Source organism: Oxyura jamaicensis, chromosome Z (assembly GCF_011077185.1).
Source record: "Oxyura jamaicensis isolate SHBP4307 breed ruddy duck chromosome Z, BPBGC_Ojam_1.0, whole genome shotgun sequence".
NCBI classification, from domain to species: Eukaryota; Metazoa; Chordata; class Aves; order Anseriformes; family Anatidae; genus Oxyura; species Oxyura jamaicensis.
In genome coordinates this window covers 35539757-35566344 of record NC_048926.1, presented here as the reverse complement: position 1 = coordinate 35566344, position 26588 = coordinate 35539757, and the positions used below count along the sequence as shown (strand labels likewise).

The 26588-nt window shown below is 35.0% G+C and overlaps 1 protein-coding gene across 9 annotated transcripts in view; it reads right to left on the bottom strand.

Annotated features, from left to right (window-relative positions):
- The window catches only part of CNTLN (centlein), a 272348-nt gene that overhangs the window by 19024 nt on the left and 226736 nt on the right, over positions 1-26588 (bottom strand). For all 9 annotated transcript variants that reach the window (XM_035310123.1, XM_035310115.1, XM_035310117.1 and 6 more), the window contains 5 exons: positions 17658-17822; positions 14277-14374; positions 12402-12528; positions 10562-10699; positions 10037-10222 (listed from right to left, as the gene is read on the bottom strand). In XM_035310123.1, coding sequence (XP_035166014.1) covers positions 10037-10222; positions 10562-10699; positions 12402-12528; positions 14277-14374; positions 17658-17822 — 714 coding nt within the window. The remainder of the gene's footprint in view (positions 1-10036; positions 10223-10561; positions 10700-12401; positions 12529-14276; positions 14375-17657; positions 17823-26588) is intronic.

Below are 26588 nucleotides of genomic sequence, written 5' to 3'. Positions count from 1 at the left end.
AGCAGTGATTGTGACAGGTGCATCTGATTGCGATGGCTGTAACCAGCTCAGCGTGGATTCAGGAGAGACAGACACCACACAATAGCCAAGGGGCAGGCTGAGCAACACACTCACCTGACCACAATGCTGGTCAATGCTGGACGTGAGCCAGATTTGGAAGACACTAACATCTGCAGTCGGTATGCAAACATAACTATGAGTCAATCATCTTACTCCATAGACAGTGCGCAGGCCAAAAGCCTGTAGAGCTCTCCTGTATGGCAGCAGGCTGCAGGACAGATCTACTCTAGAGTAGGGATGCCTCTCAAGGTTACACCTGCTGCAGAGATCCTTTACTCCTTGCAAGAGATCACTTGCCACAACAGATCCTTGGTGAGTGATTAATAGATGGCTAAACTTTGTAAGCTTCTCTAAGATTGTATCTTAGATTGATTGTGCACATATAATCTTTTAGACATAAACCATTGACCAAGTCAGGGACTAGGAGAGGATTCAGCCACACCTAGGCTCCTTACTTCTTCAGTTCAAGGAGTTTAGAAAGCATGGGGGTCCACTCTGTACCTCATGACTCAATGGGAGGATCTCCTCAACCTTTAGACATAAACTGTTCACCAAGTTTGGAACTATGTTTGGATCCAGCTGCACCTGGGCTGCTCTCTGAGAAGGAGTTTAGCATGCAAGAGTGTCCTTTCTGAATCCTGTGACTCAAGGGGAGGACCTCCTGACAGTTCCTCTGACCCTGTCCTCTATGCAGCAGATATACAAGAGTACATCGCCATCCTGAATTGTGTTGAGTTGCTGTCTAATTTATGATTAAGCTTTGTTAAATAACTACATTATATATATTAAAAAAAAAGCCGTTTCTCTCTTATGAGTGAAATGTGCATCATTTTCATCTACTACATATTTAAAGGAGTTACAAATGGATCTATATCCTTCCAGGGAGTACAATGCAGAGGCCTCCAAGAAGCTCCCAGTAGAGCCTGCTGGAGCCTCATGCCTCATTCTCTGAAATAAACTTATAACTTTTTTTTTTTTTTTTTTTTTTTTCCCTGAGGCAGAATAGGAAGTTATTTGCAAGTTGGTGAAAATAGTTTCCTGTTCAGATTTTGTATGTTGGAACTGTTTGCACAGTGACTAGTATTAGGGGGTTATGGTCTATGAGGATGCTTCCCAGTCACCATAACAAAAATGAAACCAGCGCTATCAAGAAAATTATCCATGTGAGTCAGACATGCACCTAAACTTTGCATGAGACATACATGTACAGTTAAATTGGTTGCATCACTTAATCAATTCCTCCAAGCTGTTAATACAGAAAAGGATATAAAAAACTACTGTGCAAAATATTTTAAGCCATATCGGTTATCATCCTTACCTGTCACAGTCACAAAAAAAAACAAAGTGAAATGCTATCCTTCTAAAGCTAAAAAGAAAAGAAGAATAAGGAAAAGCTTTCCAAAATCCTTCCATTTATTCTTCATTTATAGTAATGAAGATTTTATCTATTAAGACATCTACATTATACTCTGTTCCTGGCATACTGTATGCATCACTTACCATATGCCTTCTGTAAACTATAAGAATTCAGCCATTCACTTCATTCATTAAAATTCACAGGGCCTATTATTCTGTTTACAGTCTAATAGATATTCACTGTCACTATTCAAGCCTCTGATTCAATTTGCCTAAATCCCAGATGCAGAGTAATCCTGATGGAGATTAGCTTAATTTATCACCAATTTCTGCACAGAACCAAGAAAGGTTGGTATTTCATAATAAAAGCTGTGGTTCTCCTTGTTTCCTAAAGCAGCACACATAGAGAAAAAGAAGCAGTGAGTGCCTGATTTTGTAAATGGTAAGATTTTTCTGCTACACAAATTTGCTTTTCATGTCAAGACACCTTCTCTTAAAGCTATGTATTTTGCAGATAAGAAGACTGGTACTCATCAGACTAGAACACCTCCCTGCAATCATATATTATGCTGTATATTATGCTGATTTTGACTGGACATAGATTGGCAGACTCATCGTCTTCTCCATACAATACAAAATAATCACCCTGGGTATACTTTTCTAGGTAAAGTGTTGACAGTCTGGAATGTAATAAATGAATTATATTTACTTTTTCACTTGTAAAGGTTCCCAGTGTGGAATATTTTCTAGGAACTTGAAGTCATGTGAAAGGTGTCCACTTTCAAAGCAAAACTGACAGTGCTGATTTATGAAAGTGATACTATCTTGTGTCATTTGTAAAATGTCCCAGTGACCCACTGAAGAAACCTTTGGTCAGACAACACTTCTAAATTGTGTACTTTCCAAAATAAACCAGTTTTCATCTGCACAACAAAGTGCAGTTCTATATTAATGAAAATTTAGTCCCTTATTTATAATTTCCAAGTATAAGATTTTACAATTACCTATTATGCTTAGCATTTTAAATGAAGAAATAAATAATCATTTGTATTGGGTTTCCATGGCAAGGGTTTGGTGGCAAGGAGGGCTACAGGGGGTGGCCTCTGTGAGCAGAGCCCAGCAGCTGCCCCATGTCAGACCAGAGCCAGCTCCAGACGGCTCTCAAAGGGACCCGCTGCTGTACAGAGCTGCGCCATGGAGTGATGCTGTCTGGGCCTCTGGGAGAGGAGATTTATAAAAAAGGGAAAAGGAAACCTGCTGCTCAACAGCAACTGGGAGAGAGGAGTGAGAGCCAGCCCTGCAGACCCCCAGGTCAGTGCAGCAGGAGGGCAGGAGGTGCTCAGGCAGGCAGCAGCAGTTCCCCTGCAGCCTGTGGAGAGGCCCCTGGTGGAGCAGGCTGTCCCCCTGCAGCCCATGGGTCCCACACGGAGCAGATCTCCACGCTGCAGCCCGTGGAGGAGCCCCCGCTGGAGCAGGTGGATGTGGCCTGGAGGAGGCTGCGGCCCATGGAGAGCCCCCGCAGGAGCAGGCCCCGGGCCGGAGCTGCAGCCCGTGGAGAGGAGCCCACGCAGGAGCAGGGGTCTGGGGGGAGCTGCCGCCCATGGGGGACCCGTGCTGGAGCAGTTTGCTCGTGGGGGATGGACCCCGTGGTACGGAGCCATGTGGGAGCAGGTCTTGAAGAGCTGCTGCCTGTGGGCAGCCCCCGCAGGCTCAGTTCGGGAAGGACGGCATCCGTGGGAGGGACCCCACGGGGAGCAGGGCAGGGAGGGACCGTGAGGGACTGGCAGAGACAAAGCGTTAGGGACTGACCGCAGCCTCTGTTCCCTGTTCCACAGCACCCCTTGGGGGAGGAGGTAGAAGAGGATGGATGGGGGGAAGGTGTTTTTAGTTTGCTTTTAGTTTCTCACTGTGCTAGTCTACTAGTGATAGGCAGTAAATTGTATTAATCTCCTTATGCTGAGTCTGTTTTGCCCATGACGATAATTGGTGAGCAATCTCCCTGTCCTTATCTGAACCCTTGAGCCCTTATCATCCTATTTTCTTCCCCTTTCCCTTTGAGGGGAGAGGGTGAGAGAACAATTGTGGTTGAGGTCAGCTGCTCAGCTGAGTAAAACCACCACATCACTCAGTGGCATTCTGTGTCTGATCTAGGTACCCATATTAAAAGGATGGTCTGCACACCTTGGGCGCAGAAGGTTAGAATAGCAATACTGCTAAAATTAAATCCCCAGATTTTGGTAATACATTCACCAGTGGAAATGCCCTATGAAGAACATTTCTTACTGTCTAACTATAACTAGAGAATTCTGAGAGTGCACTGCAAGGACTTTCTTCTATCAAAAGAACTGACTGTAATTTGACATACAGTCAGTAGCAGTACTTCTATTGCTCTGTTGTTGCAAAGGAACTGATCAAAAGCCACAGAATATTTTCCAAATATTTGAACCTTCCAACACAAATCATCTCTAATTCTATTTAGTTTCTCTTTTTCTCTCTTTTTGAGATAAAGAGCAAATAGGATATCATCTGCACATGGCCATTCCAAGAAGATCATGCTTCATGGCAATGTTCTATCTTTCCCAATACAGAACAGTTCAAGAGAATGATAAATATTAGAAATTTTTCAAATAGCAGGATTTTTTAACAAGAAAAGGATGAGTCATTAATTAGGTTCTTTCTTTGTAACAGGAAAACTAGCTTCATGTGACATTTTAAATCAGAACTGCCACTAAAAAAGGCATCCCCAACATCTCTATCTTGCATCTTTGCTCTGCCTCCTTGGTGGTGCACTAAAACAAGTGCCCTGCATTTTCAAAAGTTTAACTTAAGTAGGTGCATTTTCCTGAGACAGATCACAGTTAACCTAATATGATGTTTATGAAATCTTGAGTGAGTTTCATTAGGGCAGAATTAACAGTAAGAGTCACTCTGAAGTGGAACTTTTAAAAGAAGTGGGAGCATTTTAACATCAGTGTTAATTTATCTTAAACTGCATATTAAACTATAGCCCAAGGCAGCAGTGAGAAAATATGCCATGGAAAAAAAAAAATAATGATGCCAGAATAAAGATAAACTGCGGAAAGGTGTGAGAGACTGACATATATTGGGATTTAAGGTAAGTTGACTGAATGGTAAAGCACTGGCAGAACATCACTCAGCCAAGCAGAGGTGGAAGAAGGCCTCTGATGTGTACGGCTGCATGTGGCTATGTATCAACCAACAGAACAAGGGGAAAATGCAACTAGCTTAAGGCCTGCTCTGAGTAGCAGAAATGAGGGCAGATGTCTTAAGAGAATCAGAGTTAGATCCCCAAGTAAATCCACTAAGCTTGCCAAATAAACTGCCATGGGTCTTGATTTTGGCAGTCAATTTTATCAGATGGTTATATGGGAGACCTATCAAGAACAATGCCAGAACAGACCAGATGTGAACTGTGCTTCAGGAGTATCCTCTATGGAGAACACACACCTCCCAAATCACAGAGGCTTTGTGGAAGTGAGAGATGCGCTAAGCTGACTTCAAAGCACTCAGTCGCAATCACCTATTATTACAGCAGTAGTTGAATATAGGCCTTATCAGAATTTTGAAACATCTTCATCTAGGTCAAAAAATTCTGAGATTCCATACTCATGCAGATGTTACCACTGCACACTGCAGACTACTTTTTTTTTTTTTTTTTTTTTAGGGAAAAAAAGTGTGTGTGTGTGTGTTCCTGATGTACAAGTTGAGTAAGACAGACAATGTTACTGGGTCTTGAGCTTTCTGGAAGAATCTGTGGCAGGAATATATGGTCAAACTATAATGAGTTTTTTTTAAAAAAAATGCATTGTAATGAAAGAAAACAATTAGGGAGGATTTTGGACAGTTTCATAACAAACTATGAAAACATGCTCTATCCTATTTTCATAGGGCACCCAGTCAAGCTGAGTTCTTCACAGCACTCTAGAAACACCTAAATATCATGAATTACTTTGCAATTCAACCTCTTTCATCTATTATAATAGATTTTTCATCTATTTAACATATTACTGATATTGCATAGTGTACATTTTAGTGTACATCTGGATATTTCAGAGTGTTAGGTGATGCATTTTAAAAAACAGCATATTAAAATGAATATTAAACTTTATCAACTGACTTGCACTTTCTTCAAGGAAAGAAATCAGATTTATTCAACATAAATTATTTTCCATAAAGCCATTCTAAGAAGTATAACTACCGCTCTATACTTTAATAGTTTAAGAATTTAATTTTGTATAAGATTTTCATTATTTTAGGCAGAAATTAGGTCAGACTAACTGACCTACAGATATCTATCCTGACTGCCTTTTCTGAGTATTGACTCAATATTAGCATTTTTAAACTACTTCAATACTCATGCCAGTTTTGAGTATATACTTTGAATACTTACTCAAAATGTACTTACTTAACAAATAAAAAAATTCCTTAACCAGCCCCATGACAGTGTAACACCGAGTACTTCTTACTAGAAATTGTTTAAACTCCTTCAGTTATGAGTAGATTGGACATGTTTCATCATCTTCATATAACATCAGCCTACTTCCTTCCAGATACAGAACACAAATATTTATACAAGATTTCTATTTACACTGCTACAGGGTTACTTTGTCTAGTAGCAGTTCATATCCAGCATGTAATAACTATCTTATTAGCATATTTTTAAATCCTACCCTTCTGTGGGGCAGAAAAATTCTTGGCCTTGCTAACCACAGATTGCATCTTATCTTATCTTAATCTCCATCCACTATACTATTACTACTCACATTTTCAGGTTATCACCTATAATCCATTTCCTACTTCATTTATTTTGCCTTTTTATTTCTAAATATTTTGTTCTCTTTCCTATCAAACTGAAATAGACATTTATAAGGAGCTATCCTCTAATTATGGAGCTATGTTTTTTATTACTTAAACTGTTACAGTGTGCAATTTTTCATATCTTTTCCTAGCCTAAATCTTCCTTATTACAACATTGAAGAATGAGCTACTCTGAATCAGCAATGTCAACTATTTCAGGTGCCCTGTTTATTCCCCCTAAATGTGATTTAGGACATAATGCCTGATGCCTATACCACACTCCAACAAAAATGGTTCCAGGAATGACTTACAATATATTAGATGCAGCAACTTTTCTTTCTATTTGTATCTTCCACAATTTTTAGAAGCTATCACTGGAGTTTACAATCTAGCGGTTCTAGTTACCTACCGAAGCTTCCAAACTATGATCTCCATAGCAATGCAGTGCTTTATTGTACAAATATGTGATTAACTAGTAGCTTATCAAATACTCTAATTTGATCCAGTGGTATATAACAAACTCCTACCAGAAACCTCTCCTCTGGGTTTCCTGACTTAGCATATTGATCCAAATGCACTCACGATCCTGTCATTCTGAGTTATCAATGACTCTGGAAACAAGCAATAGCATCTTTTAATGCAGAATGTCTTCTCTCCCTCCCAGCTCACAGACACCTCTTTTACACATTCTCCCTAATACTAAAATCCTTCTTGAATGGAACAATTATGTGTATCTGGACAAGTATATACCGGAAATGTTTACAATAAAATTATGTAATATCATCTCACAATGTTTCTTTTTGGCTGTTACACCTAACTGCTGTTTGAAATTGAGCTATACCCATTTGCTTTCCTTGTTCAGACTCCTTACATTTTAGTGCAGAAAACCTGTTATTTTCTCTTTGCATTCCTTGTTAGGCAAATCCAATTTGTTTGTGATAGCCTACATTAGCCTACATGAGAATGATATTTTTTTTAAAAAAAATAATTTTATGAAATCTTCATCTTATGTTTATCAGCTTGCTGGTAACCTTCTAATTACCAATTAAACACCACACTCAGACCATTCTGTTTAAAGTTGATTTACAAAGCTCCTCTACCATTAGAAAATGGTTCAATATTTCATAATACCAAAGCCTTAAGCTTCACCTCATTTGCACACCTAACTGTTATTAGTACTTTCTGCCTTTTTCTCTTGTGGAGACTGACAATGTAAATTTTTCTCCCTCCTGTATGTGGAACCCTTAACTTTTCTAGTCTGTCAAGTTGATGTGATGCTACATCATTAGTTCTTGTGTTTTCTGACCTCTGACAATTTGTTGCGTGCTTACAGTAACATTCAATTTTGCTAAGACACTTCATAATCCCTTTGAAGAAAAATAGCACACTGCTGTCAGTGTCCTTTGCTGAATTAACTCTCTTCTCATAATACAGGGATCCTAGTAGTCATTGTTTATTACTGCTTATGGTCCTGATGCATACTTGTACTAGGTTCCAAGAACAATGACTGTCCCATTACAGAAGCCCCTTCATTCCTTCAAAGTTCGAGCCCTCAGTATTCTGTTATTCACTATATATGAATTCATGCTATACATTATAAGTACTACAAGTATTCATAATTCTCAAAATAATATGATTATTTTGGCAAAGGCCAATGCTTCTTGATTCTCCTTCCTTTTGGATCACATACCTACAATCCACTTTTTTAGTTTTTACCTCTAATTGATCCCTACAGGATTGATTTCAAGAATAACTACTCAATAGTTGCATTTCAAGACCTACTCCATAGTTGCATTTAATTTTCTTAGATGCTAGGAGGTATGTATTTTCTAATGAAATACATATTATTTTCTAATGAAATACGTATGTATTTTCAAATGTATATTAGCCGTTCCTGCTTCATGTATCAGAGTCATTTTCTTCTTCAGAATAAAATTAAAAACCGGATATACAAAACACACCACAGTGATTGCTACCTGAATTTTTCCGTAACTAGGTGCTATAAAAAGAAAGAGCCATACTCTCTTCTCTAAAGTTCCTCTATTAGCTGAACCTATTCATTAGCAATGCTGAAATTACTTAATTGTCGTACATTAAAAAGAATTATATAATGTCATGAGATACATGGTAAAAATAAATAAATAGATAAATAAAAACTGATTTCAATTGATTAATGAGGAGAAGATTACACCTCCACTCAAAAAAAAAATCAAGTCAGGCTTGAAAAACGAACAGAATAGAAGACAAAGGAAAGAGAGTCATAAAAATATGTTGAACAGGTTCAGAAAGAGTTTAAACTTGATTAAATTTGATGTCTATAAAGAAATACTTGTTTGAATTACTGAGACTACACGGAGAACCAGACATCAAGGTCACAGGAAAACTGACAGCCACCTGGAAGGAGACATTAGAAATGAGACAGACTGGACTTCAGAGGAAGAGCTCATGCAGGAAGAAGTACAGCCACTTCCTATTGTGCCATCTTGATCTTCCTATACAGGCTATAGCATGAACTACCTAAGAGGTATTTTGACGTGATTTACTTAATATACTACAAAATTCTGTTGAAACACCAAGGTTTTTAGTATACTTCTTACAGTGGTAAACTGTGCAAAAATTTGTTTTCAGATAACTTTTTAACCATAAATATTTTGTACCTAAAGAAACTAAAGAAAGCAGTCTTCTAAGGAACTGATGAACTTCTAAGGTTCATCAATATTTGAATCATACACAGCATTTTTATTTTCAAAAAATCTCTCTGCAAAGTAACTGTAGTCAGCAAAACTGTTATTTGAAATTTGCATGCATATTCTTTTATCCAGGAGAAGAAGTACATATTTAGCTTTAGTACCTATATATTATTATTATTTATAGAGAAACTGCATATATTTTTTGGTGTGTGTGTGTACAGTACAACCATATAAATGCTAATGAATAGTTATGGTTATTAACAGAAAAGCAGTCATATTATTCAACATCAAATGAAGCATCATGATATTTGCTAATATGTGATTTGTGTCATTAATGCTACTTTTGAGAACATAAGATCTTTTACTTTCTCATTTTCTAATTTTTGATAAACTTTTTGTTATGGGAATATGTAAGATATCTATAGTACAAACACTTGCTTATCTCCTTTTTCAATAATTGCTACTGCATTTTATTCAATGGAGTCATTCCATATCAACCTGAATGAAGAGTGAATTGTGGCTCTGTCATCTGTCAGGGTGTTTTATTAAAAAAAAAATAGACACTAATTCAGATAGATAGATAGAGATAGTAGATAGAGATTAATTCAGATTTTCCCATACTTGGCCAAAAATAACCATGTGGCTATGGAAAGAACACTCATTTTTTCCTCCTAGAGGAACCATTCTGTATTAGAAGAAAGCTAATCTTTCCCCATGAAAATTAAGTTTCAAAAACACATGCTTGTGGGAAATGAGGTAATTCACACTAATCAGCAGATATGAGTTGTATTCTCCAATGTGCTGGAAAAATCTTTTTTTCAGAGTGATTTACTACACAACCATGTTTTTTTTTTCTTGGAAATAAGTATGCTGGCAGCCATGTACAAAAAGGTGACCGATAGAGAAATTTAGGAAAGAGACCTAGAGCCATTGACTCTTTCCTGCCCATTCAGACCAGTTCAGAGCTAACACACAGACAGTACATGACCTTCAAAGACTGTTCCAGATCAGTGAATGCAGCAAAGATTAGCCCACTTGGTCTTTTGCCTTTTTCACTTTCACCCAGGACTACGCTTATTTAGGTGAACACTCAGAAAAATCCGAATTCAAACCTTCACAAATGTCATGAACTCTTCTACTCTTTCATTGGCGAGCAGCAGCTTCTTCTGAACTGTTTCCAAAGCCTGCCCACTCTGTTTAGCCAAACCATGTAGTTGTTGAGATGCAGCAGTCTCAAGTTCAGTCATGGCCTGTTCAGTCTCAATCATTTTGCTCTCTAGATTGGAAAGCTTGACATCCTGAAATACATCACAGAGAAACAGCAGTGACACAATAAAAGCTGATAGGCAGATATGCTAGTTTACAAACAAACCTTCCACACAATGGGAAATATCACAAAACACTTAACATGTGATTTCACAAGAAAAAAGTGATTTCATTTGCTGTCATAACATCCATATTTCAGTATACACATTTCAGTGATGTGAGTGAATGAAATCAGTGACACACATTAGTATTCTTCTGTTCTTTTTTACCTTTATGTATTTGAAAAGGCTAAGCCAATGACCTTGCAACTTTTCATTTGAAAGAGAGGTATGAAAAGGTTCCACAGTAAACTCATCACAAAGCTATTATACCTTTTTCTCCAACTCATCTTTAGTCTTGTGATACATCTGCTCATAATGAGACTTCTCTTTTGTAGCTACATTAAGCCTTTGTTTCAGTGAGTCAATGGAAGCTTTCTTGTTTGAACAGTCTTCATTCAGTGACTTTAGCTAAAGCAAGAGCAATTTGATTAATAGAAATAAAATTTAAAAATAAATGTAAGTAAATAAAAATAAATAGAAATAAAATTTTAAAATAAAAATTAAATCTCAAACAAGCCTATACATACTGTGTAACATACCTCTCTGTATTATATAAATTACTGCATTAAAGTACCTTTTTCTGAAATTACAAAGTCTACTGCTGATCAGGTAGAGATCAGTATCCTCACACATTCCTGTAATATAAAACCTTGACTTGTATGAAATGTACAGAAAATCTCTTCATTTGCAGGGTTGTTAAGTTTAGATATATTTTACTGTCACAATGAATCCAAATGTGAATAAACCATAGCTTCTACTGATTTATTGTATCATTGAGAGGCAAAATATATTAATTAAAACCTAGCTGAGAAAATGGTAACTGTTTACAAGCCAACAGTCTCTACAACCTCTTAGATAATTATTATATTTTTCCATACAATGCAAACACTGATTCTGGATGAAATGAAATAGACCAGCACTCCAAGAAAATCATTCAGTTCTCCTAACAATACTAATCACAAAGTTGTGCAGGCAATATTGAGTAACACTGAATTTCTTTGATCTTCTGCTGAAGTTAATGTGAAATTTATGAAGATGATTTTCCATATGGGATAATCAGAGTAACGTATGGAATTTGATTCTCTGGAATCTGAAAAATGCAGCAGTTAATATACTCAAAGAACAGGATTAAAGTACATCATTCTGTTCTAAATCTTGTCTTCAAAAGCAAAACCAGGTATTGCTCTCTTTTCATACTTTATCTCCCCTTCTTACTTATGCTTTCACTCTCTGGCTGAGGTTTTCTTAATAACAGCCTGCCTTTGGCATGGAGGGTAAGAAAGTAGCTCTCTCTAGAGCTGAAAGTGCTTAATGACTTCAAGCAGAGGTAGTGACTGTAGTGTAAAGCAAGCACCTGCTTTCTAGGATAACAAAAGCAAGCTGGTAAATTGTTTATTTCTATTTTGGGGTCATATGCTGCATAACCTCACAGATAACAAAATGTCATGATCAGGAATGTCATGATTTTCAGGAATTAAAGAGGAAAGTGCAATACATTGGCTGGATAATATAGAAAGATGCCAAGACATATACTAATTCTTCTGGCTTCCATGAACTTGTCCTAGATTTTTGCAGGAGAAATAATTTGCTATAGAAATTAAGCTCTGCTTATATGAATAAAATTACATTAAGCGTTAAAACCTAAGAAGTGTGACTCATTCATAATATTGCAGTCCAAAACAGATTAACACATTAAACCATTTAAATACTATAGCCAAGAGATGTGCATGGACTTCATTAGCATATGTCAAGTAAAATCATCCTTGTTTCAGGTCTACTGTACTTTATGAATTTAGACTCCATAAAACAAATCTCACTACAACTAAATCTCACTACTTAGAGCATGTCTCTGCAATTCAGTGTTCTGGATTCTTCAAATTTTAATTATATCTCTGGTGAACATACATTAAATTATGCTGAATACATCCAAACTATCACCATATACTGATTTCATACAAATTACAGTGGGGGGAGTTACACACTTAAATGAACTGTACATTGTTTTCTTAAAGCAATTTATTAATTTAGTATGTATGGTGTGTTGAAATAACTTACGCAAATCCACCAGCTTTTGGTTTTCATAAAACTACAGCTAGAAAAAAAGAAGTACCTTTCTCTCAAGGCTATCTAATGTTTCATTACAAGCTTTCTCTTTTTCTTGATATGCTTTTAGACGAGACCGTAAGTCTTCTATCAAATGTCTTTTCATATTAAGGTCCCTCTCCAATCGAGAAATCCTAAAAGGAAGAAGATACACTGCATGTCACTGTTAGAAAATATTGCTAATATGCAATTTTTTAAACAATGAAAAAGTATAAATGCAGTAGAGAAACTACCATTCCATAGCTTTAGAATGTTTTTTAAATACAAGTTTATTAAAATCTTGAAACTTACCTTATTTTTAAACTAAAAGAACAATATTGTCTCTTGTTAAACAGACCTACTTCTAAATATGCAATTTATTTGTGATTTGCTTTTTTGCTGTGGTTTATGCTCTAACTTGCATTATCTGGACTCATAATGATACTTCTTAAGCTATTATAAAAAAAAAAAAGACAGTTTAATTAATTAAACTTCTTTGATGTCTGAAGTACATATCTTTCAAACATCATTGTGTTCAAAATTGTTTTTAAAAGAAAGTGAAGAAGAGAATTCTTCTTTCATCCAACTCAGTAAGGTACAGATGCATGAAAAAACACTACCACTGTATTATAATGCCAGATAAGACAATTTTTAAATCTGCAAAAACTAGAAATAACATCAACACTCTTCACAAACTTCTGAAATAAAGAAACTTTCATGTACTACAAGACAATCTCCATTTAATAAGGAAATTATGTGTTATTGAATACCTCCACGGTTATGATACACATTAAGTATAAACATAAGCAGTAAATACCTGAATTACAGACATCTGGATTTCTTTTTATGAAAGCAAAATGATAATATATTCAGGAAAAAAAAAATGTTTGATATCATGCCGGTGTCATATTAAAAAATCAGTAAACTAATGCATCTTAAAATTTCATCCATCTATTTCACATCTACATTATTTTTGTTTTGTTGAATAAATCTTAAAGTTTATGAAAAAGCAGTTATTTATTTTATGAAGGAAGCATGATAACTGGTAAGTCTATTTTGAAGTTCAGTTTAAACACCATGGTAGAAGTTTTATTTTAAACCAAATATATACTATATACACAATTTAACCATTTTAAAAGTTCTCTGTTTCTGAAATGAACAAATTTTCAGGTAAGTAAACTGCCTTCTTCCTACAAGTAAAAAAATTACAGTTGTTAGAGGAGTTAAACTCTGGGACAGGCAAGAAATTCATAGATAAACTAATAGGTTATGTTTTTATAGTACTATAATTGGTGAACTATATTACATCAATTAAAGTAAGCAGGCAGAATAAAAATCTCTGTTACACACTTTAAACCAATACCTGTGAATTTCAAACGAGTTATAAACCTTAATCAATTCAACTAAAAACAAATACAACTGTCCTTTTGAACTGTTATGAATGTAAAACTGGATAGTTAATCTTGTTTAAGCATCTTAACCTTGACATGTCTCTTAGCCCCTAGGCAAAGAATTACTGTATTTGAAACATGGCGTTTAAAGTGCTGAGGAATTCATTTAGACTTACATCAAAGATTAAAAAAAAAAAAAAAAAAAAAAAAAAAAAAGAGCCTATGTCTATGGTCTGATTTCCAATTTGAGGTATACTTATCATAATACAAATATTGTATCTAGCTATTGTAGCTGAACACAACAGTTTAAACATGCAACTTTAGCATGTAATTCTCCAATTTTTAAAACAAACAAACAAACAAAACAAAACAAAAGGAACCTGAATGGTAAGAGTCTTCAAGATTATAATAAAAAGAGAAATCAAACATTCAAAATCCAATAGCAATACAGTACCGATTATACAGCTGCCACTGGGTGGCACCAAACACAACCGAGAGAAAGGTAAACATACTTTGCTTGAAGTTCCCGAATCTGTTCTTCTTTTTCCTGGACTTCATTTTTCAAAGACTTAATAGTGGTTGATTGCTTAGTGATTTCATTATTCGAATTCTATATTGGAGAATATTAAAATATAAACAAATCATACTGAATATTAGCTCAGCCAACAGTAAATTTGTTTGAAACAATGGGATCTGTAAACTTCCCCTATTATATGAATTTTCTTAAACGTTAACTGGAATCTGTTACATTGTACAAAGGGAGAACTTCTACTTTCCAAAAACGCTGAAGCAAAAATATTTTCATTGGAAAATATGCTCAAAATCAGAACCCTTCCATTGGTATAAAAATAGGTGTTCCCCAGGACATCTGCAAGCTCAAGGCAGTATCAGGACCAAATTTTCTCTTGCATAGCACAGTTAGCTAAAAAGGTAACAGGAAAGAAGAGAAGTAAAATCAGGTCTTTATTTGAGCTATATACTTAAATGGTTCTAGAGCACATGGGAATGTTTTCCAATAATCCCTTTCATCTCGTTCATTTGAATATACAAGAAAACCCACAGCAGGAATTACTGGTTTTGTGTCCCTTAAAAATCAAAGCAGAAGACAAAACATCTCCATTCAACCATACTAACACAAATCCTGTATTTCTGTGACAAAAACGTATGATCTTAATGTTCAGGCATATGTAATGCCAGCTATGGGGAATTATACAGTTGTTATCTTTCGTTGTTGTATATAGTAAGAATTAAAAAAAAAAAAAAAAAAAAAATCAACTCCTCCGTGCAAACACACATATAATATACCCAAGATTTAGCTAAGAACCATTGCATCACTCTACAGAAGTAAAAATATAAAATTTAAGTAGAGTAGCCATCTTAGCAATCTGAGCATATGCTTTGAATGCCATTGCTGAAAATGGCAGCTCAAATTTATTGCACATAGAGATTTCAAAACTCCAGAAGGTGTTGACAAAATATGCATGTGCAAGAAGGGTATGCACAACATATATGCATGTCTTTTTGCAGTTTCAACCAATGTGCTACAGCATTTTACTCATAATGTATAAACAATAATTGAACAGATCAGACATGCTGTAAACAAAGATTCTTCAGGAGAATTTCTCTGCTCAGTGTAGACTTGTAACACCTATTAACATTAATGGGAGTATTGTACATAACTGTGGACCTCAAGGGGAGTATATATTCTTGCGTGCATAGTTAGATGTAAAATATTGTTCTTAATAACTTGTCTAGTCTATTTGCTATTATTATAATGTGAGGTATTACCGGAAAATTGTTAAAATGATGTATGATAACGGAATATTCCTGAGTTTCCTGAGACCTGTTTGTTGAGGTTGAACTTCATTAGTATGAAGCACAGCACCCAGTTACATGGTTTACACACCAGATACAAACTTGGATACTTAGGTGGGCCTCTGCAGAGGCTCAGAGGTAAAGACATATGCTTACAGTATTTTCCTTCCAAACTCATCACCCACACCTAACACACTTCTACCTACTGGCAAAGTTACAAAGAATCATTACATACAACACAAAAAAACATTGCAAAGTTAGCTCAGAGAAAACAATGAACAAAACCAGGTACTTTGAGATTTTGAGCTGTAAGGAAAGCTTTTGCAGCTTGTATCTTCAGGCATTCAGAGGAGTAACTTTCTATAACCTCAAACAACAGTTGACAACTTTTGTGAATTTATTCTGCTAAAAATGACTTACAGGGCTTAAACTTTTGAAAAATTATCAGGTCAAAATAAAGCTAACAGTGACTTGATTTAAGTAGCTTTTAAGGTCATCACAGTTGAAACACTCATCCAATTTATCCACGAGTGAAGTCATTCTACTAACCTGGATTTGGAGTCACATATTATGTTTATTTTAAATGTGGTTTTGCCTAGATCATTAATATTCCATTTTTTTAACATTGAAAATGTAAGACTTCTTTAGGAAGGAACTGAAAGTCATGTTAGTATTTTTTACATCAGATTCATATATGATGTTAAATATTTCTTAAATGTTTCCTCTGCTAAAGAAACAAAGAAAAAAATCCTTTCGTTTTTCAGTAATGTATTTTGCAGCTCATATGTAGTGGACAAACAGTAGGTTTCTAGCATGAGCGTTACTTATATTTTTCTAAAAAATCCTCATCTTTTATTTTTCTTATTTGCATAAAGCAATGACTACTGGATTTCTGGTTGTCAGTCACATAAGAAGAACTAAACTTATTAACTGACATTAGCACTCAGCAGCATCAGAAACAGACAAGGCAAAACCAAATCTGAAATCAACACTGAAGAAGTCAACCTGTATGGTTTTAAGATCTCTTTCTCATAAATTAAGGAAATAAAATTATGTGCCTTCCCAGGGCTACTTTCTGCTGCCTGAATCTCTTCATCGATGTGACCTACCGTTACTAATTCCTGAACTTAGAATTTGTGCATTCAATGTCCTATGGCCAAGATCTATATAATCATCATTACCATCAATAGTTAAGACGTCTGAACACTACTCTCTCTCTCACCCGACTTGAGCTAGCACAACTAATCCTGTACTTAGAGACAGGCACGTAATATGGCCTTCCAGCAGGCCCTTTGGCAGACAGCTTGCTAGCGTGCGTTTTCTTCTAGCAGCACGAAGCTGTACCATTTTGACTGTCTATCTTTACTCAAATATGAAAAACAAAATGAAGAAAAAAAACAACCAAAGACACTCTGTTGCACATATATTTCATTCAGTGAGAAGAGAGGAAGAAAGAACTAATATGTTCCAGGCAGGCCACCCCTTGAGAAAGCTCTCAGATACATCAACACAGCCTAGAATCTACCTCATTCACACACAACATTCACCAGAAACTGAAAAATGAAATAATCAACAAGTCAGTATTTTCCTACCAGCTAATTTACAAAAACACTAATACGAAGAATGATCTCTCTTTAAAATCAAGAATAGTAGTGACATGTAAGTAACGTAACACTGTTACATGAGCTGTACAATGTGCCAAAATTCCATCCGCCTCTTTCACAGATAGCTGTTTGCTTAGCTCCTTTTTAAAAGAAGCAGAGTAATCACCACAATGCTCATTAAAGCCACTCCATAGCACTTTTCAACAAGATGTATTTAATTATTGTGTGAAAACTCAATAAACTCCCTTTTTGTCCTATCTGATCTGCAAAAAATGTTTTAATTCTTCTGGTTATGACTGTATTTCTATTTAACATCAAAGATTATCTAAAACCTAAGCTGCTAATCATTGGCTAACATATATTAATGATATGCATATGTGAGTGTGTATATATATATATATATATATGCTTGACCCAGTTATGAAATACTGTTCATGTGAATTATCCTCAGCACCAGATAATCTGTTCTGTCACCTTTAGTTTGCACTGCAGCTGTTTCATCTCTAAATCAATGTTCTTTGAAGGAGCTGGTGTGGCTTCACTCTTGCCAGCATTTTGAGACAGATGTTCTCTCAACTTCAATTTTCCTTGTAAGTCTTCCTTCTCCTGTTGCCACTTGGCCAGGTTAGAGGTCAACACCTGTTTTACAAACAGAAGCAACAATCACAACTGCATCCCAAAAATACTTTTGCTTCATCATATCAGATGCTTCTGTGGTTTATCATTCAAGATGAATGAAACGGTATATATTATCTATAATTATGGTACATAATGCTAAGTACAATGCTGCTGGCTGGAATCTCTGGCCCATGCAAAGATCAAATCTGGCAGGAAAGAGAATTAAAGTAACTTTAAAAACAATAAACTTTTTTAAAGACTGGCTGATTCAAGTTTCACTGTTGCAATTTCTACTATGACAGGCAAAAAATACCACTTACAATAGTAAATAATGGTAATTATTAATTACTATTATTAACAGTAGTTACTGTTAAAACCTGTTTACCCAGAATTTTTCTGTGATTCTAGAATTATTTCTACACCGATGAAGAAATACCAAGCTGTCTCAGGCACCAAGGTGTATTAAGTGTGGCTAAATGTCAAAACTGTTTTAATGGTGACCACTGTAATCTCACTTGAATTGCTGTGTTGACAACTGCTATAAAACATACACTCTTCTCTTGGCTTTTGTTTTGATATTTGTAGGGCTTGTAGAGGTTAAAGCAAAGTGGACCAGCTGCACTAAATATCTTCTGGTTGGCTGGTCTTTACTCATGTTGTGCTATTTCTTCCCTTCCACATATACACACCATAGCCAGAGAACCACATATTCCATAACCTTGACTCTAGGGCTGAGGTACTTAAGTGGTAAAAGCCAAGCTGGAGCAGGACAGGATAACAGATGTTAGTTGTTTATTCCACTGGGTAGGTCTTACCACCCTATACTGCAGCCAAAATGCTTCTCATTTAGCAACATAAACGCTAAGTCCAATTAGCAGACGAGGCTTGTTAGGGATTTAGTTCAAATAAATAACATGCAAACTAACTCTCAGTCTTGTTGCACTTGATTGACAACTGACAAGACTTATTTAATCTTTGTAACAATATATTTCATGGTACTCCTTATAGAGGTAATCTTTTAAATAAAATATTTGTTTTAATTTAGATAATATTGAATGTTATTCTATGAAAAGGGGAACTGAAATAATCTTGATGCTAGTGCTTTACTTTCACAAATCTGTAGTCAACCCAAATGTTAGGCCCACTGATGGCCTAACAGCTCTGCTCCTTATGAGGGTATCTACAGTACTATCTTATTATTCCAAAGAAGATTGTAGTATGGTAGTTTAACGTAAAGAACAATTATACAAAATGGTACTGAAATCTCTCAAAGGGAATAAAAACTTCCTTTGTGAAGAATCCTAATAAGAAACTGGGAAAGATATTACAGCTTAAAATGACTGTGTGGCTGATTATATGCTTGTACACACGCACCAAAAATGTGTGACAGAAGGTTAAAGATAGTGCTCTTTTTCCAAATTTATCATTTATCTGGAAATTAGATTTTATGCTATTTGCCTTTATTAAAAACAAAACAAAAAAACATTTTACATTCATGTATTTATGTAATCCCATTTCCATACTGATCATATGATGGAAATATTTATTTCCATTACAAATGACAAGAGAACCCTTGCATATTTTACATTAGCTTAAAAAATTATAACAGATACAAGAAAAAGCATTGTATATATAAAGTTAAAACTCTAACAGTGTTTCACACTCAGGTGCATTTATTAAAACCAATGGGTAGAATACCTTTATGTCTGAGATAAGCACTGTTCTTAGTAGAAGGGTTAGTCTTTCCATTCCCTTCTGAGTCTGCTGTTTTTACTGACCAAGAGGTAAATAGTGTTAGCATGTTTAGTAATTGGCAGTTCCATAACATGTTATATTATTCTCACAATTAATACAGTATGGTTATAACACAAAATGAAGACTACTTCAACAAACAAAACCAATAGGAGTACAGAAAAATATGGTATAGAAAGATATATGCTTTAGGTTAATTTGTCTAGAATTGCCAATATTTCTACATGCAGAATTTCATGATTCAGTGTTTCTATAATAAATTATTCATAAAAAGAAAAGAAAAAAAATCATAGCTAGATCAATATCTCTGATTAAAATTAGAGATGCCCCTCTATCTACCCAAGATAGCCGGCTACTTGCAGAAGTTTTTAGGCACCTTAAGACTGCTGCCAGCAAAATGCATCAGATCTGAAATGCCATGGTTGCAGCAGCTACTTACCAAAACCTGTAATCAGAATACACTGAAAAAGAAAGGGGATTGATGGAACAGATGCCAAGACTTTCTTACAATATTTACTTAAGTGAAGAAGTAGAAAAATATATTTCAAATACAAATGTATACAAATATTAAATGCAGAAACAACATCAGACTTAGGGGAGATGTGTCAAAGTAGTATACAAAAGTAAAGCACCCATTAATTTGCAAATAGCAAAGACAGTCACACAAATGCAATGAGCACCAAGCTGTTTATCTCCAAAAGCTGTACAGACTACATCAATGGTGTTAGAGACCCAGTACAGGTGGTTAGGTTGGTTGTTTTTATTCCTTTTTTTTTTTTTTTTTTAATAATTCTGTTGCATTGTTCTTTTATTTGAGACATATTGAAGGGTATTATAAAATCCTATATAAATCTATGTAGGATATGAAAAAGAGCCCTTCTCCCCCAAAATATTTATGTCTAAAAGATATACCTTGCATTAACTTAATTAATAAACAAGATTGTTGCCCAGTTGTTCCTCATCAATCTCTAAGTTTTAGGTTGAATCTTTCATTCCTTTTTAGACACAGGAGATTTTTTTGTGTATGCGCTACCATGCACACAAATCCTGAATGACAGAGTGAAAAGGATTTACTCCAAGGGAAGAGGTCACTAGGATGAGAGGTAGAATCTTAAACACCAGCTAGACCAGATGTTTGTAAAGGCAGGCTACCGCTGTTCCTCCAAGATGTAGCGGCCTTTGTCTGCTGCACCTCCTCCAGAGTGTTTTGGCTTAACAGATGTTTATAGATTCAATATTTTAACATCCATCTATCTTAATCTCCTTGCTCCTGTTATACCCATGACACTCTGTTCTGCTGTACACAAAGGGATAAGTGATGAAATCTCCGTTTCTGTGTAGTCAGTGTAAAACTCCCAGTGACTCAGCAATGCCTTTTACCATATGCCCTCTTCTCAGAAACACGGCTGCATGGAAGACCCAATGGATTCATGCAGGAAGCTCCTGGAATAGCCTACTGCTCCCCTGCATCACAACAACCCTGTGAGGATCTTCTAGCAGAGTCTACAGGAGAGTCACGCTCCTACTGCACCTGGCAAATGTGACAATGACATTTCTGTTGGTGGTCGTTGCTACTGCACTGCCACAACTCTAAAATGGTTTATACACTGTTAGCAGATTAAATAGAATGTGTTTCTAGGCAAAATTTGAAAATGGGATATAACTCTGGCATTCTTGAAATCCTCTTCAAGCACTGAAAACCTTACTTTACTACTCATTTTGTAATCCAGCTATAACCAACATAAATATCCCTAAATGTGTTAAAACTATATTTGCTATGAAACTTCCCATCCTAAAATGCCAGCACAAAAAAACATCACAGTGTGTATGGAAATTTCTGTAGTAGACTTGATTTCAACAGATTGCTTTTCTTTTCTCTAAAAAAAACTTCCTACAGTAGGTAATAAAATACGTTTGCTGTACTGTGCAGCTCCAGTACAAAGTTCCATTTCAAAATACAGCACTGCTTGTCTGAAGGTTTAAAGCAAAACGTTCTTCTTTATCTCAGTCATGAAAAATATACAAGATAAGCAGTACTTGTTGCAAACATAAACCACAACAGAACTTTTCAAAATATTTGCAAGCATTGAGTTAGGTATTTGTGATTTTACACATACTATCAAATATTATTATAACATGATAAACATATTTACAGTATCCAAGTCAAAATTTATAGCCAGTCCCACCAATCTTGACTTTGTTTTGTTCACTTGAATCAAAACCTACCTCTGCCTGAAGGATCACAGAAAACAAAGCTAAAATTAATATAATTGGTATGCAGCTATTTGAAAATATGAAAGCTGTATACCAATTCTAGAATAAAAAGCCAACTCTGCTGCATACTTAATGTGATCATATAGAGAAAAGGCCAATAATTCCAAATCCTTAGTGAAAGTTTTCTTCATGCAAGCGCTTTATGTGGTTGATTATTTAGTATTCCAGACAGGAATACATAATACAAGTCTTTGGTGATTTAATACCCTATTTCTAAAGTGAAACAAACACCCCCTCAAATGCAAGAAAAAGTTATAAAACTTAAAAGTTGTCACTTATTCTTCTGATTATTTTTTTTTGTAAAATCTACTGTATCACTCAGTTGTTTTTTTTTTTTCTTTAGCCAAATGTAGTTATCAGTAGCAGACTCTGTTTCACAAAATGTCAAGTAAATGAAGGTAATATAGAGGACTTTTTGCCAGTGCTTTAGCTAGTTGTTAGACTTCAGTAGCCTTTAGAGACCATTAAGTACCCTTTGGCTAATTGGCCAATGGTAGATTAATCCTCTTTTTATTCTAGCAGCACTATTTTAACACCCCTTGCACTCTGTCAGTGTAGTATCTGAATGACAAAATAATATTGTGCATGAATAATAAGCAGAAAAGTTAAATTAACATTTCATGTTTCACATGCCATACCTATGTGTCAGGAAAAAAAAAAAAAAAAAAAAAAAAAAAAACTCCTTTAAAGCCACTGACATTCAACTTTTTTAAACAATCTCATGTTGACATCTTATTGAGGTGAATCTTCCTAATTACTGCTAATTGCCTATCAAGAAAAAAAAAAACCTTTCCTTGAAGTGTAGTTGTCTAGTGTAGATGAACATAGCTCCAGTGTGCATAGTAAAGACAGGCATGACACTTGAGGTGTGCTACATTATTATGAGGTCATACTAAATATGGTTTGCAATGAACAAAGCAGCTTTTAAGGATGTTTAAGGCACTGAAAATGTCAATCTTTCATGAAGTGTTTAAATTAGTTCCCAGCAGAGGAATACAGATATCAGCATGCAGATAAGAGGCATATTTTTCATCTCAGTTATTTTAGTAAAGAAAAAATACAGTTGTCCTATTGATAATGTCACTGTAACACAATCACAGTTCATCAGCTTTATAAAAGTAAAGCATACACCATTATCTTCAAAACAGCCATTTCACACACGCAAAATGCAAACTCTAATATTCTTGGAAATACAGGTGTTATTGCCAACAAATACAGACTCTTATAAAAGTCTTTGAATATCTTCCTAATCATGTGTTAGTATTGATCAAACACAAAGAGTAATCATTGTTTATAAATGGCATTTACTGTACATCACTTCATAAAACTTTTAATGTAATTTTAAAGTAGCTACTTTGTATCAAAATGAGGTTCATAAAAATTATTTTTTTTCTATAACTTAAAAAAGGTTAGTGTTACAATATTTGGTCTAGCTATGGCATTTTATGAAATAAAAAAAAAAAATGAAATTAGTGCAGATAGGTCCACTTTTTAATTTTAGTTTTATGTTTGTAAAGGACAATAATACTACACACACAGATCAAGACCAAAGCATTTACATCTATTCCAGAGAAACATACGAAAACTCATGTTCAAATGGATCATTCTGGGCCCAATTCTCCAACAAATCATCTATTGTTATAAGCAACAGAGAAGCCTGCGTATACAACTGCATATTGTGCACATAATGGTTTCTCAAATTATGGAAAATAAGGGAAACTGTAATAATCTAGGTAACAATTTTTTAATATGATGAAAATGCTTCTGAAAAATGTCATCTGTATAAAACAGCAATTCAAAGTTAAGGTTATTGACCTGCAGTAACTCAATTTCAGCTTGCATTTTTGATCAGTTTCAGTTTTATATCTCTGTATGAGTAAACACTGCTGTATCCCATGCCTAATTTCTGTATATATTAAGAACACTATCTTGCTTTTATACAAAAGCAGATGCAGCACTCCATCTGTCCTTGCAAATTTCAAAGGAATATAAGAACTATTAGCCATGTATGTAATGCTATTTATGTAAGCATTTTCATTATGATCAATTATATGATCTCAACTATGTATTTTAATTTTTGTAGGAATTCAGTTTCCAGTGTGAAGATGCAAACTGTCACAAAACACAGATGTTACAATTGGGTAGGACCTTGCCTAAAGGCCTTCACTGTTCCACATAAAGAATTGAAGAACTCAAAAAAAATATATATTCCTTAGAGAGAAAAATATTTGAGATTAAAGTATTTTATACAGTATCTTATATAATTAAAGTTTAACTTATTTGAACTACTTCTACACAGACACAACACCCTAGCAAGCGAGTTGTGAAGCTATGGTGGAAATAGAAAACATGTGTGTTTCCAGGTATTTACCATTGCTGATTAAACAAATACATACTGACTTAGGTATCCAATACCTAATATGCCTGAACACCTCAGCTGCTGGTATATACAAATAAAGACTTATATCAAATGTATAACATTTCCTGCAAAATATCCACACCTTTGTAGAGACTAGAAAATTTTCAATGAAGACATGGAATCCATGCAATCTTTTATAGTTACAACCAGGTTTTACTGCAAGATTTTTTCCAGGGTTACACAGTATTTATCTGATTTTCACCAGACATGAGAGTTGGGGCAAACTCATAAAGCTAGAAATTTGAATTTTTCATCTAGGGTCAGGGATAGTGCTTGCCATATTCCCCCTGCTTACTCTTAACACATCTAAGCACTGCAAATGAACTACTTGCATGAGAGCCAGTCAGGGAATTTCACAATCCCTACAACTCATTACGAATTTAACAGCAGCAATACTAAGTATTCATATGTTTCAGATAACACATACAAATATGCTGCACTAAAACTCATTGGGGGAAAAAATTAATAATGCTTCCATCTGTTTTCTGTACAGCTCACATAAAATAGAAAGAAACCAAAATGAAAATGCTATTTTAAAGACTGTTTTTAAACTTTCTTTTTATTTATGTGCTTATTTCCAAAAGCATACAGCTTTATATCTTTAAAAATTAAAAATTATTTTAAAAGAAAATATAACTAAGAAAGAAGTTAAACAGCTGAAAGAATGGTGAAATATTAATTTAACCTCTCCTCATTTCCATCTGTTTTAGAGAGTGAACCATTTTCTATTGAAATATTTCTGCATCTCAATGTAAGTGGGCAGGAATTCTGTGCTTGTAGGGAAATCAGTTCCATCTACCATGCTCTGGCCTCATCTTTAAATATTGCTCTCATTTACTTAAATCTCAAGTTTTAAGCTGTTAAAGACTGTTTTCTGTAAACTTACAGACATCACTTTTAAAAGGCACAAAGGTTTGGAGTTGTCATATGTGTATTTTGAGATAAAAATACTAAAAAATACTAGAAAATATTGTCAAAGGTGGGTTGCAGTATTTGAGAAACAAAATTTAATAATATAGGTGTAGGTCTGAATTTATACAATAATTTGTAACTGCTTCCACAATCAATAGAAGCTGAAAAAAATGTCCTCAGGAACTTTATTATTATTATTATTTTTCATATTGTCGATTATGTAAAAGCATAATATTTTGTGTGTAGATTAAATTAACAATTTTAATTATTGGAAATGTTCAGGGTTCTCACAGAGCAAGTCAAAAATAAAGATACACAGCAAAGGGCTGGAAAATGAAAGATACAGAAGTCTGGAACTTCTCTAGTCATATAAAGGTAATATAGTACAAATATGAATATATCACATGTTGATTTTCCATGTAAGAAAATAAAGACATATTGCTAGGCAGTTCTAAGGGGTATGAGGAAGTTGCTGACAGACATTGTGAGGGGGGGATATCAGAATAGGAGGTATTTTTCAGAATCACTAATTGCATTAAAAATTAACTCTAGAATGTATTGCATTTAATTTAAAGTGGTAATTAATTCCTGGATTCTCGTAAATGAACCCCTACAGTCTTATCTTTAATTTGTATTATATGTTATCATTGAAACCCCAACTAAAACAACAGACATAGGTGAACATTTTAGGGTAAGTATTCCTTATATTATATATTAACTTACTGAAGAGACCTTAAGGAGAAGAAGACATATTTTCGGGCTGATACGTAAACTGAAATATATTTTCCCTGTATCATAATTATGATCAACAATGTGACTCATCTGGGTGATTAATTTTTTTTCACATACATGAATAATTTGAAGACAATATTGTGGTTGTGCCAGATCCCTAAATCCAAAGATCCATCCTGAAGCAGATCCACAACTGCCATCTCTTAGTATTTCCCTCATTTTCTTCTGTTTGCATCACTGAGATAAGAATATACAGGTTGACTCATACATTTCTCTTTGATGCACATAACAGCCCAAAGATCACAGGACCACCTTTGAATCTCCAAATGAACAGGCACAGTTCAGACATCAAACAGTATATAGTCTTTTCCAGTGCCTGTGAATCTCATGAGACGTGGTATGGCTAGCCATACAGTCTCCGTTACCAAGAAAGAACTTCTTGCCACATTAAGCATCAAAGGTAGCCAGAGTGATGTAAAATGAACCTGAACGCAACACAAACTACGGGAAGAGTCCATGACTGCCTCATTAATTGCCAATGACACTTAGGGATAACAAATATGATGGCGCAGAGTATCCGCAAGAAGTACTAACATTATCCTATCTTCTCTAACAGTAGGTCTAGGAAGTCCGGGCAGTTCAGGCACACATACCTGGCTTCAAAAGTACAAAAACTCTTCCCTTAGGGTAAAAAGAGG